Here is an 18,292-nt window from a genome sequence, read left to right on the forward strand (position 1 = left end):
AGTCACGCAGGCCCGGTAACAGCCAGTAGCCTGTGTGCTTGGGGAAGTGGGAAGATAGACCTTTAAGGGTCTGAGGCAATTTGTGGAGTCATAAGCTCCTAAGTCAAGGTGCCCCTGGACATTTGCAGTGACTTTTGAATTCATGTCCTTCCCCCCCCCCCCCGACTTCCCACTCCGTTTCTGTGTAATATGTTTAACATATGTCAAGTGGTAGAGCAGCTGGGAGCACCTAGTGTTGTAAGGGAACGCAGACAGAGACTAGAGCCTGCTAATTCTCAGCCCACTGCCCCAGACTCGTGGAAGCTCTCTCTGTATACCAAGAAATTGGAATTGCAGTTTATGACTAGTCCTCTGGACAGTAACTGTCTATGGCATGTGCCAATGGCTATGATAGATGGATTATAGATTTATTCAAGAGGTGATATATGATTTTCTTGTGATAAGCATTTTAAAGCTTCTGGCTTTAGGGGAAAAAAAAATCCAATAATCTCATTCCTTTTAGTGAGACCAGGCCCCTATTTCCACTGACTCTGCCAGGAAAAAATAAATTATATGGTGAGTGTGGCTAGGGCTGTATGTTAGGCCTGTAGGGGGCTAATTCTGCTAATCTTGATTTTGAGACTCGGTATCAGTCCCTCTCAGGATCTCAGTTTCCAAATACGTATCTTTATGTATCTGCACAATGTGAAATGTGACGTCGTTGCTGACTGTTTGGTACAGTATCGGGGATTCCCCCCAAGAGCCTGTAGCACCAGGGGTCTGCACTGCACATTCTTCATCCTCACCCCTGACTCCGTGACACACAACACGGAGGCTGGAGAAAGGAAGGCGAGGTAATTTAGCTCTGGCTGTGAGGCAGTACCGTCACTTACCCAGAACGTGAAGAGGCAGAATGGTTAAGACTGCCCAGGCTTGAATACTACTCAGCCATAAAAACCGACAACATAATGCCATTTGCAGCAACATGGATGCTCCTGGAGAATGTCATTCTAAGTTAAGTAAGCCAGAAAGAGAAAGAAAAATACCATATGAGATCGCTCATATGTGGAATCTAAAAAACAAAAACAAAAACAAACAAACAAAAACAAAGCGTAAATAAAGGACAGAAATAGACTCACAGACAGAGAATACAGACTTGTGGTTACCAGGGGGGTGGAGGGTGGGAAGGGATAGACTGGGATTTCAAAATTGTAGAATAGACTACACTGTATAGCACAGGGAAATATACACAAAATGTTATGATAACTCACAGAGAAAAAAATGTGACAATGAGTGTGTATATGTCCATGAATAACTGAAAAATTGTGCTGAACACTGGAATTCGACACAACATTGTAAAATGATTATAAATCAATAAAAAATGTTAAAAAAAAAAAAAAAAGACTGCCCAGGCTTGACTCCAGGCTCTACCACCTGTTAGCTGTGCGACCTTGGGCAATGTACTTAACCCTTCCAGGTTACAGTGGTACTAACTGTAAAGCAGGAATCATAATAGTACCTACCTCCTAGGCTCTTGTGAGGATTAAATGAGTTACTACAGATAAATCACTGGCACTCGTGGTCTTCCCCAAGATGCATTTAGTGGTCCTTTCTCATTGCAACTCATTATCCAGGCCCTGGAAGGAAAATACAAATGCAACATTCTCTATACTTTCTGACCCTTTGAAGGCAAAAATTTCTTTAAGAAAGCGTTAGGTGTCAGTCCTCACTGTGGCAGTGCATTCAGGTATTGACCTTCCCAACTGATGCTATCTAAAAACAGTCACACATTCCAGAAAGCCATTAACGTTAGAGGCACCATGTTTGGTCCTGATAGGGTAGTATATGTGTCAGTCATCTGTCTGTGAGAATCCCCCGGGACTTGTTGATACAATAGCCCATAATTACTCTAAGGGTCTGTCCAGCAATTTGCATTTTTAAAAGTCCCTAACTACCTATTTTCACAATAGACAGTCCCTGTACTCCTGAAGCTCCAGATGGGATCGCTCTCCTTTCTAAGGAGGGCATTTGAGCTTCCTTTCTGAGTAAGCCTGGCTGCAGCTCCATGAATGAGTTCTCAGAAAGGATTCCAGCCAGCGCATCTCCTTAGTTTTCAAGCCCTTCCCCCCTGCACACATACAAAATATGGGCAAATCCCTGGCCCCTTTTGGGAGGTTGTTTGGTTTGATTTTCATTTGAGGTTCCTCAGATTTGGTAGGAAGCTGTCCCGGGTATATTTGACTCCATTAGTGGGTCGTGGTAATCTGTCAGCTGTCCGACCCCCAGCTCTCTGGCTGGACTGGCATTCAGAACTCCATCACCTCTGACTAAGAGAGCCCGTGGTGGGTGGCGGCTTAGCGACCCAGTACAGGAGAACCCACGCAGACATCAGTCTGGAGCTTCCAGATGAAGTCGGAGCTCTGAGGTTCTGCCTGGTCATTGTATATAGACTTGGGAATCATCACGTTTGACAGCCTATTATAAATGTGCTCAAACTTTTTGAAGTTAACAAAACCTTTAGATTAAAAAAAAAAGCAAATAAAAAAACTTTTGATTATTCCTCTCCTTCCCATTTACTAGGTAAAGCAACTTTGGGCTCTAATCTCCCTGGGGCTCTGTTTCCTCTTCATAAAATACATTTCCCACCTTAAGGTGAAGACCAGAGGGTCCCTTAATCTTAAGTTCTCTTTATTTTTTAATATATATTATATCTTTGTTAAGGGCTGATCCCATTATGATCATGAAAATTCCCTCTTTTAACTCAATTAGCGTATCTTGCCTTTAAGTCTACTTTCTGTGACATTGATAGAGCTCCTGCAGTATTCTCACGGCTAGTGTTTACACAGTATATATGTTTTTCCATCTTTAAATTCTCTTTAATTTCTAGTATTCTGTTATGCTATGAAGATGTCTCTTGGTTTGCAGCTAGGGAACCATGTTCGGCTGGGGCAGGAAGAAGGTAGATTGGGGGTGGGAGGAAATCTTAAACAGTGACGACACGTGAGAGAATTCTATGTCAGTGAGATTACGTCCTAGTGACGTGCAAGATTACTGCATATTACCGAGATTAGGAGTGGGAGTTGTAAAGCAGAACGATTTAAAATGTTTTTATCTTGTTTCTTATCCGTATTACAGAAAAGTACATGCCAAGGGTGGTTGTGGTGGTGGTGTTCCTGATGACAGCAAGTAGCTGTAGAATTACAATTGTTGGCAGTGGGGGGATCCTCAAAGTCCAACCACCGAACCGTTGTTTGAATTTCCTCTGTGACTCTGCTGCCAAACAGTCATTCAGTTATGCTTGGAAACCTCACCTGAAGGGAAGCTCAGTATTTTTTAAGCCAATCCCTTTCATCGATATAAAGTTCTTCCTTGTATTTGGCTGATATTTGTTTCTCTGTACAGACAGACTAATTCCTCTTAAAAAGTAGTGTTCAAACTTAACAGAGCGATTCCCAGTTTGATAGTTTAGCCTGTGTAGAACTGAATGGAACTAAAATCTTTCCCATGTACTTTTTTTTTTTAAGTTTAATTCCTTTTTTTTTTTTAATTGAAGTACAGTCGATCTACAAGTTGTGTTAGTTTCTGGTGTACAGATAGCGATTCAGTTATACATATATATGCTTTTTCATTATAGGTTATTACAAGTTACTGGATATAGTTCCCTGTGCTGCACAGTAGGACCCTTTGTTGTTCCCATGTACTTTTGCTTTCAGAGTCTGGTCTTGCCTCAGGAACAAATGTAGTGAAGATGAAAATGCTCTTCAAAGATAGAAAAGAAATTGGATTCATAAATAACAATCTTGCCAGCTAAAATAAGAAATAACAGTAATTACTAGAGACACAGCCAGAGCTCACCACTTTGGAGTGGTACCCTGTGGAACCTCAGGGGTCTGCTGCACGGTGTCATTCAAGGCTTTGAGACCTTCCCATCACCCACCTTGCTGAAAGTCAGCATCTGATGCGTGGCTGGGAGATAGGTCTTTTTGAGTGCTGTGTCTTTAGGTACTAGTTAAAACTCTTGTTTGGCGGTCCTTATTTCTGGATCCCATAAAGGTGACTCTAAAGCTCTAAGGGCACACAAAGCAAGTGTAAAATGCTAGAATTTATCACCCTCGCAGCTCACTCCGTATGTGTGGACCTCCGTTATATCTCTACCCTCTCTCCAGGGTGCCCATTTCAGCTTCCCGAGTACTGGAATCAAGAGAGGCCTGTCCTTCACGGGTTCCGTGGCAGGTGGGGTCTCGCACATTCTCCTTCTAATAAAACATCCTCCCCAGACTCAAGCTGAGTGCCCTCTTAGGACGGTGAGCACGGTCCTGTAGGCAGAGCAATTCAGTGTCTTCATTTTCCACTCAGTCATATGTTACACCTTCTTGCGCTGGATTTCCTTCACCTTTCTTTCTACACACGTTCATAGCTCTGTCTTTGCAAATTAGTGTTCACTTGATGCTTTTCTGTTCCATCTGTCCTTCCCCTTCTCCCCCGAACCTTTCTTCTCCCCCAACCCCAGCCTGAAACCCAAGTAAATTAGCTTCTCACCCCTGCCCCCGGTTGAAAAAAAAAATCCCATACTCCTCCAGCAGTGTCTGTTCTTGGATTTGCAGTCAGCAGCCATCTCCAATAACCATCTGGCTGTCAGCTTCACAGCTCCCCACTACCTCCCACCTCCCCCATCACTCACCAGAGGAAAAAGAGAGCCAGAGCAAGGGCTTGAAATATATCATGCAATAGTGTATCATGAATTTGTTGTGAATCACAGCGGTGAAGCAGGTTTATTTATTTCTGAGACCTTAAATCAATACAAAGTAGGTCTCTTAGTTCTGAAGCCGGGATGGAGTGTGAAAAAATGAGCCCATTGTACTCTTAAAACTTTGGGGAAAGGAGATGACAGCTATATAATTCCATTTACCAGGCACTAGGGGCTTTAATGTGAAGGTGACAGGGAGCTCTTTGTGCATTTAGAGCACCATATCTTCTAAATAAAAGATCTGTAGACTTGATAGTGGAGCATAGCTCCGAGTTTAATAATCTCCAAGCATTAGACCGAGCCAATATGTTCCCAAGTCAGAGAGGTCCCCCCCTAAACACTCATAAATTAAAAGTGCAAGAACTGCACACGTTGGTAGATTAGAAGTGCAAGGACTTCAGTCTTCTAGGGGGAAGACAGACCTGGTCCCTGGCTGTGCATAGACTGCTGTGTGAATATGATAAAGACACGGGAAATGAGACTGTTTAGAAATCTGTCTCCGGGCTGTTCATCATTCTGGGGAATGTCCCCCGTGCACGGATCCAAATCTGGCTGTGTCCCCTCTCATTCAGAGTGGCCGTCCTCGCACAGCCTAATCAGCTAATGTACACAGTTGGGAGTGTTGAATTATGAAAGGAGAGGCTTGAAGAGCTGTTTAGATGGAACTATAGATTATCATGCCCAGGCTTCAAGTTTTTCTGGTTGATTCTTGACTGATTCCTAATTTTTTAAATGTTTCAGCGTCTGGAATTTAAACCCTTTAAAATAATATGCACATAAGAAAAATCAAGAAATCAGTATTTATTAGGGAATGGAACCTACCCAAATGTAACCAACAGCATAAGATGCAATTATGAGAAGTCAAGACTACTGGAACATATAATCAGGTTTTGGGTGTCTTCATTTTCTATCTAACCCATTGATAAAATATGTCTTTTCTCAACAGATAAAGCAGGTTTATGCAGCTCAGTAGAGCAACCCTAATATAATATGACTTTACAGTATATCGAGTTACTAGCTTAATTCTAGCCCAGGTAAAGGATTTTTGAAGTCAAAACTCAGTGTGTCCACTGGGGAAAACTAAAAGGGGAGGAAAATTGAATCACTCATTTTGCTTAAGGAAGCCACTACGACATTATAACAATAATAGGAGAGATTCCTTTGGCTTATAGTAGTTCAGCTCGCTGAAAATACAAATCAGAGCTGAGTTTTGCAGAGCACTAAGAATGACGGCAGTTTACTTGCACTTACTGCATTCCTCTTAGGTGTAAATTTCTGTTCTTATGCTCTAGGTATAAAGATGATTCCTGCTTTCATGAAGCTTAAAATTTAGGCTAAAAGACAGTAACCGGATTTTTGTATGTTCCAAGGGGGAAAATTAAATTGTTGCCCACCAGATGTAAATGAGAAAACACAAACAAAAAGGTTGCAGAGATGAACAGTCAGTGCTACTCCCCAAGAAGCCAGGTCCCAGCAGGCACCAAACTCTGTGCCTGGTGGGCACAGGCAGTCAGCCACACAGCCATGTGCCTTTCCATAGGACCTCATGTCCTGTATCCTATTCAGAAAAAACACTAGGAGGTGACTGAAAAACAGGGATTTAAATATATATATTTATTTAAATATATAAAAATATATATATTTATTTAAATATATATAAAATATATTTAAATATATAAAAAATATATATATAAATATATGTATATATAAAGAGTTCTCACAACTCAATAATAAGAAAACAACCCAGTCATTTTTAAAATGGGTAAGAAATTTAAACAAAGGTATAAGGATGGTAAATAAGCACATGAAAAGATGTTTATCATTAGTCATTAGGGAAATACCAATTAAAACCACAATTAGACACCTCTAAAATAAAATTTTTAAGAAGGGTGTGTATAACTCCATGATGGAATGCTTGCTTAGCATGCATGATGTCATGGGTTCAATTCCCAGTACCTTCATTAAAAGGGGAAAAAAAAAAAACCAAAACCAAAAAAATATTTAAGCTGACAATACTAAGTACTGGTGAGGACACAAAATAACCAGAACTCTCACATGCGTTGGTAGGAATGCAAAATGGTGCAGCCACTTTGAAAAAGTTTAGCTTTTTAAAAAAAAGTTAGTCATACACTTCCCATACAATCTTGCAGCCTACTCCTAGATGTTTACTCAACAGAAATGAAAATATGTATCCATACAAAAACCTGTACATAAATGTGTATAGCAGCTTTTAATTGCCAAAAACCGGAAACCACCCAATTGTCCACTAAGAGGCAGACAGACAGACAAGTTGTGGTTTGTCCATAAAATGGAATACTACTCTGTAGTGAAAAGGAACTACTGTCACCTGCATCAGCATGAATGAATCTCAGGTGCATTATGCTGACTGAAAGAAGGTAGACTCAGAAGGCTACATTTTGGCTTCCATTTATCTAACATTCTAGAAAAGGCAAAATTGTTGAGACACAAAAAAGATCAGTGGTTGTCAGGGGTGAGAGAAAAATTGATTATATGTGGGAATACTTTGGGGGCTGATGACAGCTTTTGGGGTGATTGTGGTGGTGGTTATATGTGATGTCAAATGCCATAGAATTGTACACCTAAAAATGGACAATTTTAGTAGATGTGAATTATGCCTCAATAGACCAGACACTTAAAAAATTTCCATACTTGGAAGTAATCTATTTCAGTATGCTCAGGTCTGCAATGAAATGAGCAGTTGATGGATCCCTGAGATGAGTGATTTCATTTGGCGTCAGTTTTCACTCCGGAAGCCTGTGCCTTTTCTCATATGTTTGACAAGGAAACTGTCATGTGGCTCTTCTCTACCCCAGTTCCATTAAAAATGAGTGTCTGTTCCTCACCCAGTCCATCTTCAAACCCTTGTCATCTGCCGTCCAACTGACTCCTCTGTTCTCCCAACATCTCAGTAAACAGAGATCTCTCAGTGTTGTTTCTGGCCTGTATCTCAGTTTCTTTTTGACCAAACATCTTTTCCTACCACTGGTAGCACCGTCTCTTTACTCCAATTTATCCAGCAGCAAACCTGATCACTTCCTAATTTGGCTGCTTATGGAGAGGATTTTGGTCTTGCAGCGGACAGTGTTGAATCCAGCTGTGGCTCAAGTCACAGGCTTCCCCATCCTGTGCCAGCGGTGTGTTGCTGCCCTTCTCTACCCCCAGCCCTAGCCTGCCAGCTGCCAGCCAGCTCTGCAGTGAGCCTGTAACAATAGTGGTGACCAAGGGGGCAGAGGCACTTGTAACCCTGAGTCTGTGTATTAAGAGGCTCTGTTTTGGAATCCCCAAATATTCTTGGTCTCATGAGTGCTGGATGAGGCTTAAGGCACTGGTCCTGTCTCCCTAGAGATTTAATTCCATTCACCCTTGGATATATTCCTGGAGAAACAGTTACATGGTAATATGTGCTGCACCACTTAAAATTGTTAATTGGAGATTGAATTACTTGTCAGCTTTTAAAAATGTAGTCCTCTCAGGTCAGGGAGGAGGGTGTTAGCAGCATGAGTGGATGAGCTATTGCATTTTTTTCTTCCCCTTCCTCTTCTCTCCCCCTCCCTTTTCCTCTGTCTCATCCTTCCTCCTTTCTTTTGTCCCTATTTTATCATTTTTCCCCCCTGTTCCGACTTATTCTTTCTCATCTCTTTCTCCCTTTCTGCCTTAGCCAAACCTTTATCAATAACCTGACAGATCCCAGAGTGACTTTAATATCTAGAGTCATGGAATGAAGTCCAGAGATGACAATTGCTCGGAGGAAATTTACAAACCCCTCCTCAGATCCTCTTGAGAATGGAAATACCCTAATGAGAAGGAGGGAGGATGGCAGCAAGGACTCAGCTCGTGCAGCTTCGTTCTTCGTTGCAAGAAGACTTTTGTACTCCCTTCTTCTTCAGCTAGAAGATTGCCCTGACCCACCAAAGATTGTTTAAAGGGGGAAAGGTTGATAAAGGAGGAAAAACAGCAGATTTCCTTTTTTTCTTTTTATTCCATCATTATTCTATGCATCATTATTTTTCATATCTTAAGCACATGATTACAAATACTTGCTTATTATAAGTCTGAGGGTCCCCAGCATAATGGGTGTATTAGGACAAAAGCAATTTTTTAAAAAATTGCGCTAGGTTGCATCTATGAAACTTGGAAATCTCAATGCCTGTGTGCTGACAAATATCCTGACAAGTAAATACTACACTCATTCAGCATTACATAGTGATTTCATTTGCACAAAACCTCACAATGCCCTGCCACTTCAGTCAAACGTCTGGAGCACTGGGGAAGGAAGGAACGTGTTTATCTTGATCTCCAAAAAGGGATTTAAAGGCGAGAGCAGGCGGTATATTAGACTGTTTTCATTGCCTGTCAGCTACGGTAAACCACGAGCTGTCGGCAGTGTCTCCAGATAAGCAGGAACAGCAGCAGAGGCCTTAGCATGTATGTGGGACTGCATTCATTTGCACTTCCTGTGTAGCTCAAAATTTCTAAAGGCCGTGTAGCATCTTGCATGGAGCCTGTAACAATTGAGTTCTGCTGCTCATCACGGGCTTAATGCAGTGTTCCTAATTCCCAGGTCTGCCAGAGGCAATGAATGAGTGCTGGATGAGGCTTAAGTTTATACTGAGAGTGGGTGAAGACCCTCTTTCAGGCTCAGCCCTTATTCAGCTCTGTCGGCAGCATAGGCCCTCTTCAGAAAGGGACTCCGAGGTGGTGCCTGTTCCTAATATTTCACGGCACTGCCTCCCCACTTAGACCTGGAGGGGCAGCAAAGTGGGGCCTCAGGAGGGTCACCTGTGTTTGAATGGCTCCTGCGTTTAAATGGTTATTGATGCTTGTTGGGCAGATAAAGTAAAGGTTTGTATCCATGCAGTCTAAAACGTGAGAAGAATAATTTCAGAAATGGAAGACAGCAAGCAACTTGACTTCCACAAGAATGCATATGCCCAAGTTGGAAAAAAAAAAATGATGAAATGAAGCTCACCTTCTTGACGAAAGTATTATGTTGGTGAGGGTGGTTTACCCCACGTTTTTTCTGTAGAAGGTTGGTAGAACAACAGATTGAAGAGTAAAACAGTGGTTCCATCCACGTGGGTTCTTTTTTTTTTTTTTTTTTTGCCTTCCTAGATGCTCGGCGGGGTTTGCGTAACGGTTCCAGCACGATCATCTCGGGGTTAGGCAGAAGGGATTTTTGTCCTCGCCCAGATTCTGCTTCTGCGGTGGGAGCTTTTGCTGTGAAGTATTCTAAAATCATTAAAACCACTTGAGTCAGCAACGACCCCTATAAATCAGGAGCTATTGTGTGCGCCCTCATTCTGCTGGTGCATGCTCCAAACACATGGTCGCTCAAGATGAACTGGAGGCTCCTGCTTTCCCTTCACCGGTTGTTAAGTGGCTGTGATTGTTAGCATGTGTTTGTGGTTAGTGGAGCAGGTTTCATTTTCATGTGTCCTTCCCCCTCTCCACCCGCCCCCAATCCTATGATAAGGCTGATGAGGGAAAGCTCTTTGGATGCTCTGTTAGGCTGTCCTAAAATTTTTCTCTTTAATTCCCAAATTCAATGAACCCTCTCACATGACAGACATTTCTTTAGCCCAGAGTAACGTTCTTGGTTGTGGTAAGCCCGGGTTTTCTTTCTGAACCCAGGGGAGAAGACATGTAGAAATACTGCTGCCTTTTCAGAACAATGCCAGTGCGTCAGAACCTGTGTTCCCACTTTTGAAGGGAAGACACGCTAAGTTATTAAACTCCTGCTCCCTCCGAGCCTGTCCCTGGTTAGTTTGAAGAAGCTGGGTGTGGGCTGGGCAGGTGCGAGCCTCCAGGAGGAGCCCGGTGCTTGAAGGTGCTTTTCCTGTCTCAGGGGCAGAGACGTCGCAGGAGGTGTATTTGAACAGCTAAGCCTCTCTCAGTTGGCTTCCGTCCCTTTTTCTGAGATTGGTCCTTCCTACGTCTGTTACTGATTTTGGAGAGGTGTGAGGTTCTAAGTGTCCAGACGTTATCAGGCACTAGCAACAGTGTTTCCCAGGAAAGAAAACAGTGTTTCTGGGTAGAAAACAGCCCCAGCTCCCTCTCCTGGGCGGCGAGGCATCCTCGGCTCCCGACCCAGATTGTGAGTATTGGGTATTCAGGGTCAGCGCAGTGTCTCCTTTTTATTTCTTTCCCCCCTTTCCGATTTTATTTTAATAATTAAAAATACTGCTGATCACACTGAATGACTTCTGGCAGAGAGGCAGTCTGTCCCAGAAGGACCAGTTGTGGGCCATCGGGTTTATGGCGCCCATAAAACCGGAGCCCGATCAGAGCGTGGCCTCCCTGAGTGACAGGGTTTCTGCCTCCGCCAGGATCCCCCATCAGCTGACTGCTTTGGATGTTTGTCTGGGGTTGGTTTTCCATCCTTTTGTTTCCTGATGCATGTGCGAGTGTGCATGTGTGCACACATTTAAAGATATAAATGAAACAGGTATGTAATGCCCTCTGCCTGTTAGAAAGACTAAAGCCATAAAAATAACAAACGGCGTGTATTTGCTAGAATGTCAAAGTTATGAGTTTATTTTGTAATGATGTGCTCCTGCCTTCATGAGGTAAACTGGCCGTGGCGGAGGTGTTATTAGTAATATGGACTCAGTGGAGCAGAAAGCCGAGTGACCGAGAGATCAGTGTATCAGTCAGAGAGAGGGCAAATGGAAAGAGACAGCAGGAGAATGAGAAAAGAGCCGCGGTCCCAGGCTGAGATTAAAGACAGACCGAGAGGAGGAGGGGAGCCCAGTGGTCAGGCCCGGGCTCTCCTGTCCCGGAGGCCCCTTCATGGGAGCTGCTGGCATGTCGCTCCGCTCAGGGCTGCCTGCAAGGGCTTGTTCTCTGCGCGTCTTCAGCAAGGAAAGCAGTAACCTGAGAGCATATTCCTTGCTTCCTATATTCCTTTCGTAAGAGTCTCCTCCACCCCTCCTGGCTGAAGTTAAAGGGACCGAGGGCCACCAGGTCACACTGAGGTGACTACTCTGGTCACCTCCCCCCTCAGCCTTGGGAGGGTCTCAAGTCGGGCTCACCCAGCATGCAGGGGAGCTTCTCTCAGCTCCTGACAAGAAGGGGCGAGATGGGAATATACAGGTTGAATGTTCATTTATTAGGTTCTCCCTGGAGACTGGAAATGAATAAAAGTAAGGAAGAAGTTCCGTGTTGTGGTGATTTTCTGAAGGAGGAGGGGAAGGGGAAAAGAAAAGGTAGCACACAGTAAGCGCTTTACAACTGTTGAGAGCTCTCCAGGGCTACCAGAGATGACTGGCAATTACCACACACTCAGCAGTTTGCGGTAGTCAGCGATCAGGCCGCCCAGCTTCCGTCTGCTGGGTCAGAAAACCTCCCTCCCTGAAAGAAATCATTAACCAGTCTTCAAGGGAAAAAGAAACCCTTCAATTTCCAAGTTGAAGAATATTTTGTCTTTTTTTTTTTTTTTCTTTTTAAAAGAAACTTTATGGTTTCCAATTGCAGGTGCCTTTCAGCCTCACAAGGGTTAAACTCCTCTAGGGACACACCAGGGCTCTGAGGCCCTGAATTCCCCCCGAAGCACAGGAGGGAAGCACAGGGAAGCATGTAAGAGAAATGGGTTTGGGTGTAAATCACTGCCCTGCACCCAGCACACAAAGAGGACTTTAGACTCAGGGGTTCCTGTGCGTGTCATGAGTTGCTGCAGGATTCTGCCATGCGCAGAGCTTGTGAGGGGACCAGCTTTAGAAAACAAATGTCAAGGGGAAAAGTAACCCTTAAAAAAAACAAAAACAAAAACAAAAAATGAAGAACCCAAACCTCACAGTGTTTCTTTAACTGGGTGTCCCTCGAGATTGTCAGGAGACAGGCAGGTTACCTCTTTGTGCGAACGTGCAGCAGCCCCGCCAAGCCTGCGGGAGAGGACGTGGCCTGTGTCTCAGGGTCCAGCTTTACCCACCACTGGGGCTTCAGCTCAGAGTCAAGATGCTGCCTGTACCTGTGGCAGCTAGCAGAGAGAGAGGCTTGCTGGTAGTTAAAATTGCAACAGACTGTGTGGTTGTTTAAAACTCTTTTTTGTCTTCTAAGTTTTCTTTTTAGGACAAAGGTCCAGATAGTCCCTTAGCACAACGCATGGAGGCTGGAGTCCCTGTCTTGTGGAGAAAAGAATGAGTGAGAATTGCAAAACAGACTTCGCCTTTTCTCTCTGTCTTTCCTCTCGCTTGTTTCTGCAGGTCCTCGGGAGGGAGGTGTATACCTCCAACAACCAGCTCGGGGGCATCCAGATCATGCACAACAACGGGGTGACCCACAGCACCGTCTGCGATGACTTTGAAGGCGTGTTCACCGTCCTGCACTGGCTGTCGTACATGCCTGAGGTGAGCCCTTCCGCCCGGCACTGACTGCCCACGGAGCCCGGCCTTCCTGCCGCAGCTCACTGCCTCTGCGTTGCAGACTCCTTTATGATAGAGGAAGTTGTTACAAAATGTTCCTCTGAAAACAGTTGATTTCTTTTTTTCCTTAGAGACATCTTTGGCCTTCTACATTTAAAATGCCTTTGGATTTCTTTGGTTAGGCCCCTTTCTGATGATTTCCAGCCACAGAAGCCTTTGTGTCTATCTGGGCTCAGATCCCACCATATTAAAGCTTCTTCCTCATCGTGGAAGAAGCCTTTCTCCTTTGTAGGAGGCATCCTTCCCTCTGCAGAGCTCCCCAGAAAGCCTGGGCACACTGAAAATCACGAGTCAGAACGCACCCCGTTGTGCCAGGCTCCCACGTGAGACTTGAGAGCTGTACACGTTCCCCCAGGGTTGGCACACGATCAGGGTGCTTCCAGCTGAGGATTGGGACTAACGGGTGTCATTCCTTACGGGGGCCTTGCTGCCTTTGTCAGAACGACTGTTGCGGATTGGAGTGGAGGACTGTTCTCTGACCACGGTGCTCTTTCCATCTCAATCTCCTTTTAGAGTGTGCACAGCTCAGTTCCTCTGCTGAACTCCAAGGATCCTATAGATAGAGTCATCGAGTTTATTCCCACAAAGGCTCCCTATGACCCTCGGTGGATGCTGGCTGGCCGGCCTCACCCAAGTACGTATATGTTGGAGGGTCAGTGGCCCTTCCACCCTCAAGCTTTCGGTCTTCCTTTCAGTCACTACCCAATTCCTCCACAATAATGGATACCAAAGAAAACAGAGCCACTGAAGTACCTGGAAATGAGGGACAGCTGCAGAACAGCTCTCTGCAGAAAAGGTAGAAAATTCTTCCAGCGCAAATGAAAAATGAATGAAATGAGGTTTACAATCAGCCATTGAGTCATAAGCACTGCAGTCCCCAATACATTTCTTCTGTTTATTCTGTTCTTAGAATAGCACTTATTACTTAATGGGCTCAAAGACTTTCAAACAGTGAAATGTAAGCCATGAAGTCATAGAATTACAGGGCCAGAATCTTCGGCCATCTAGTCTCTACAAGCAGCGATTAACGAGATCACGTCTAGAACAGGTCTTGAGACCCTTCGCTGTAGAGCGTGACGACACTTTTCCCCACAGGCTGTTGCTGGGCATGCACCCACATACGCTCTTCTTCTCTTATGATTTTGGAAATTGTATTGTTGTGTGCTTTAGTTATTAATACAAGGTTACTTTATAAGATTGTTTCTTCATGCAGAGATTGTCCTGAGCCTTTAATTTTATAACTAAACTGAATTAGAACAAGCCCTCCCTCCATGTTTATCTAATACATCTCTCTGTCTTGGGGCTGATTTAGCCAAACTTTAAAACAAAACTAAAAAACAAAAACAGGAGGAAAAAAAAAAGGTAACTCCATGTAAGGCAAATGTACCTTCTTGTTCGTCAGTCCATTTGCAATTTTACCAAACTGCTTACCAGGAGGTTCTCTCGTGAAGCCCCAAATCCCCCTGCTACATTTTTTCAGGCTGTTTGAGAAAGTGCTTGTTCTTTTTTGCCTGTTTGTTGCAACTGGTTCCCCTCAAAAAAAAGGCTATATCTAAAGGGAGAATGGAATATGGAAGATAATTCCTTAAATTTAAGAGTTCTTATGATTTGATTGAGAGAGAAGAGGTCTTCATAAGGAAGACTTAATAAACCTTGTGGGCACCCACTAAGCCAGGTGGGACTGTAAAGTACTTCCATATATACTCACTATCTTATTTGGACTTACTACTTCTCAGAGATAAAACGAGATCACCATCTTACAAGCTCAGAGAAGTTAAGTGATTTGTGCAAGGTCACACAGCTAATACTTAGGAGTTGGGCTTAATCTGAAGCCTAACTATAGATAGTGTAGAAAAATCGCCAGAGGAAGGTTGATTTTAATTTAAAATGTTACCTGTTGTCTTCACTACCTTTTCTTGTTAATAAAACTAAATAGTTTTTCTTACATAGCCAGAAAAATCAGCATAATAATCTTCTCCGTACCTCTCATTTTTATACCAAGATTTACGATAATAACTGTGGACCCAAGGTAGCATCAGCCTTAAAATCTAGGGCTTTTCTGGGAGAATTCAGAACAAGATTTAGTGAGTGTTCTCCTGGGAATTATCAGGAGCCATGTTAGCTGGCTTCTAAGTTCTGCCTCTAAACTGAACATGACCTGCTCTTTGAGGGGGCTAATAAAGCCCACTGCAATAGCCACAGCCCACCAATGACTCCCCTCCCTCAATCAACATATAAGACAGGAGGGTTTTTTAAAGAAAAAAATATTTCCATTTTGGAATGAATTCTATAGTTCCAAATGATTGTTATTAAAGTAAGAACCATAAAATGATGCAAGCATATAAAGTTAAAATTTCAACATCCTGACACACTCAGAAGTTTGGTTTAGAGCCTTCATCAAAATTTGAGCCTTCTTTCATGGGGTAAGCAGATGTGTGTGTTTGTGTGTGGGCGGGCATTATCCTGGCTATTATTAATGAGGTCCCCAGAATAAAATAAATTTGTGATAAACTAAGTTTTCTGTTTTTTGGATAATATTTTTTCATCGACTCCCTAGTAATTCATCCTGCTGTCTCTGCACAGCTAACACTGGCTCCCAAATCGAGTGACTTCAGATTTTAATTTAGTGGAAGCGTTAAAGAAAGCAGATGATTCCCTGCGATAAGTTAAAGCAGATATCTTCTAGGTGAAAAGTTAAAGTCATTTATTAGAGGAGATAGTGCCATGATATTCTTCAAACTGACGCCCAACACGAGACCAGAATCTAAACGATCGGCTTTGGGCTCACGATAGAGAGATAATTTTGAAATGGATGATCACATTTTACACTGGGGCCATAGAGGCAAGGAATGTAGAACACAGTAATTACAAGTTTAGTCTTGATAAAACACTCTCCATCCTGTTTAAGTCAGCAGAGGTTAGCTTGCTCGGATCTCCACTTTTAATTGGTTTTGGGCTTGGGTTTTTAGGGGGCGGAGGGCCATGTTCAAATTAGAAGACTCACTGAGAAGCCATAAACTGAGAGGGCGAGCTCGGGTATTTGCAGAAGATTTTGGTCAAAGAAGCCGTGGTCAAGCACGCATACCTGTGGAACAAAAGTTTTTTCTCTTAAACTAAGATGTTGAAAGTTATGCCTCTCGCCAGTGATGGAAATTCTGTGTGTAAGGGCGGTGAATGACACCAAGTGTGTGCATCTGAACCATTGTATTTTCGATACTTATCACGTGTATGAGCGTGGCTCTTTTTTTGTAGTAAAATGATACTTCGTTAGCGGTAAGTAAAGGGGATGTATCTTGTTGCTTTTCTAGCAGAGAAGCTGAGTCTCTTTCCTTGTCCCCAAATTTGGGTCCTCATTTGGTCATTCATACTTCTCATTTGACTGTCTTCAGCTTTCCGTTCAAAGAAAATCAGTGAAATCAAACAAAACTGTAAGCTAAGCTTTAAAATAGAAATAGACATTTTGAAAACATCTTTAATGACTTGGCAACCTTTTTACAAATGTTTGTAGTGTTTTGAAAAAAGTCAGGTTATTTATTTAGAAGCATGCAGACTTTCTCTGCTAGCTGAACCCCATCGTTTAACAATAAATGATGCTTTTGCAGATAAATGATTCTTTTTATTCAGACTAGCAAATGAAACAGGGGCTGAAGTCTGAAAGCAGATGAACATTCAGCTGCCTAATGTTTCCATCTATTATGATATGGTTAAAAACAGCAACGCACTCCCCCATATTATCCCCCAAATCCAACCGTCAGCTTGCCGGTTCCAGTGCCTTTTCAGTGAATTGACTGTCTCTATTTTGTGTTTTCTTTCTTTCCCTTCTGTAGCCCAGAAAGGTCAATGGTTGAGTGGATTTTTTGACTATGGCTCCTTCTCAGAGATCATGCAACCCTGGGCACAGACCGTGGTGGTTGGCAGAGCCAGGTAAGAGCTCTTTTGTTTTGGAAGCTCTTTTTCCTCCCAACTGAAAACAGGAAAGGAAAGGGCCACGGCTATATAGATTTTTACCAATAAAGCGCTCTTTGTCTAAACTTTCGAAGAACACTGGTTGATAGCCGTGCGCAGGGCAGCACAGCTGGAGCACAGGCTCCCAGTGGTCACTTAGCGTGTCACTCCAGTGATGCGTTTCATCTGAAGTCTTGTTTTGACAACATTTCCTTTTTATGATGATGAAAAAAAAAGCTCTTTGGGGGCTGTAGAGCCCAACTACAAAGCCATAGCCCCCCAGTGACCCTCCTCTGCTCCCCCAAAGGCCATTTTCTTTCAGGAGTAGGTGCCAGTTGAATCGTTCCCATCTACTTCTTCGTGTAACACACCCGAACGATCTGCGTAACCGAGAAATTCCTTCACGGCATGGAGATTTTTAAAGTAACAAACGCACTCTACCGGCTTATCATCAGATTTGAATTGCCAAAAAAAAAAAAACACTTTACCTGAAACAGGATGAGTGAGGAAAGTCAGCCAGAATAGGTGGCAGGGATCCCTCTCTTTTTCAAGTGGGAAATTGAAGTTTCTATTAAATTTTAATACCCACTCTAAGAAGTGCTTCACTCAACAGCGAGCTCTGCACGAAATAATCTGCCGTGCTCGCCGGAACAAGCACCTGCCGGGGCTGATCTTAATCTGGCTCTGCGCCGGGAGACGGCCACCCTGGGGACCCACATCTGGAGCTCACCTTCCTCTCGGGGGCAATCAGTTTTCCTTATCTTGGTGAAAAGTGGCACCTGCTCAAGATTCTCAAGCATGCCACATTGGGTTGAGATTTAGATTCCAGCCTTAGAAATAATTCCAGGCTCTGTGGTTCTCTTGGTCCAGCAGGTCAGCACGCCTCATGCTGCCAGTGACAAGGAACCATCCAATGGCAGATTCCACAGACAGGATCTTTCACGGTGACTCTGAATAGGGGTCAGCCTGGAGTCAGCCCAGAGCGAGACTCCCAGGGACTAGTTCCCGCGTCCTCTTGCATCCCAGGGCTTCTGCCCCACCACAGGCTTCTGAGTCCCAGTGAGGAGTCGTCTTTGCACCCGGCAGGGTTCCTCCTGGGGAGGCGAGGGGGTGGTGTACTGGGGAGAGCCCTCGTATTCAGGACCTATCAGTTTGTTGGAGAGTCTTCACAGGACACCAG

At 43.7% G+C, this 18,292-nt stretch overlaps 1 protein-coding gene across 9 annotated transcripts in view; it reads left to right on the forward strand.

Annotated features, from left to right (window-relative positions):
* The window catches only part of ACACA (acetyl-CoA carboxylase alpha), a 255,754-nt gene that overhangs the window by 201,392 nt on the left and 36,070 nt on the right, over positions 1–18,292 (forward strand). For all 9 annotated transcript variants that reach the window (XM_074342606.1, XM_074342604.1, XM_074342609.1 and 6 more), the window contains 3 exons: positions 12,949–13,092; positions 13,681–13,801; positions 16,995–17,091. In XM_074342606.1, coding sequence (XP_074198707.1) covers positions 12,949–13,092; positions 13,681–13,801; positions 16,995–17,091 — 362 coding nt within the window. The remainder of the gene's footprint in view (positions 1–12,948; positions 13,093–13,680; positions 13,802–16,994; positions 17,092–18,292) is intronic.

This window comes from Camelus bactrianus, chromosome 16 (assembly GCF_048773025.1).
Source record: "Camelus bactrianus isolate YW-2024 breed Bactrian camel chromosome 16, ASM4877302v1, whole genome shotgun sequence".
NCBI lineage: Eukaryota > Metazoa > Chordata > Mammalia > Artiodactyla > Camelidae > Camelus > Camelus bactrianus.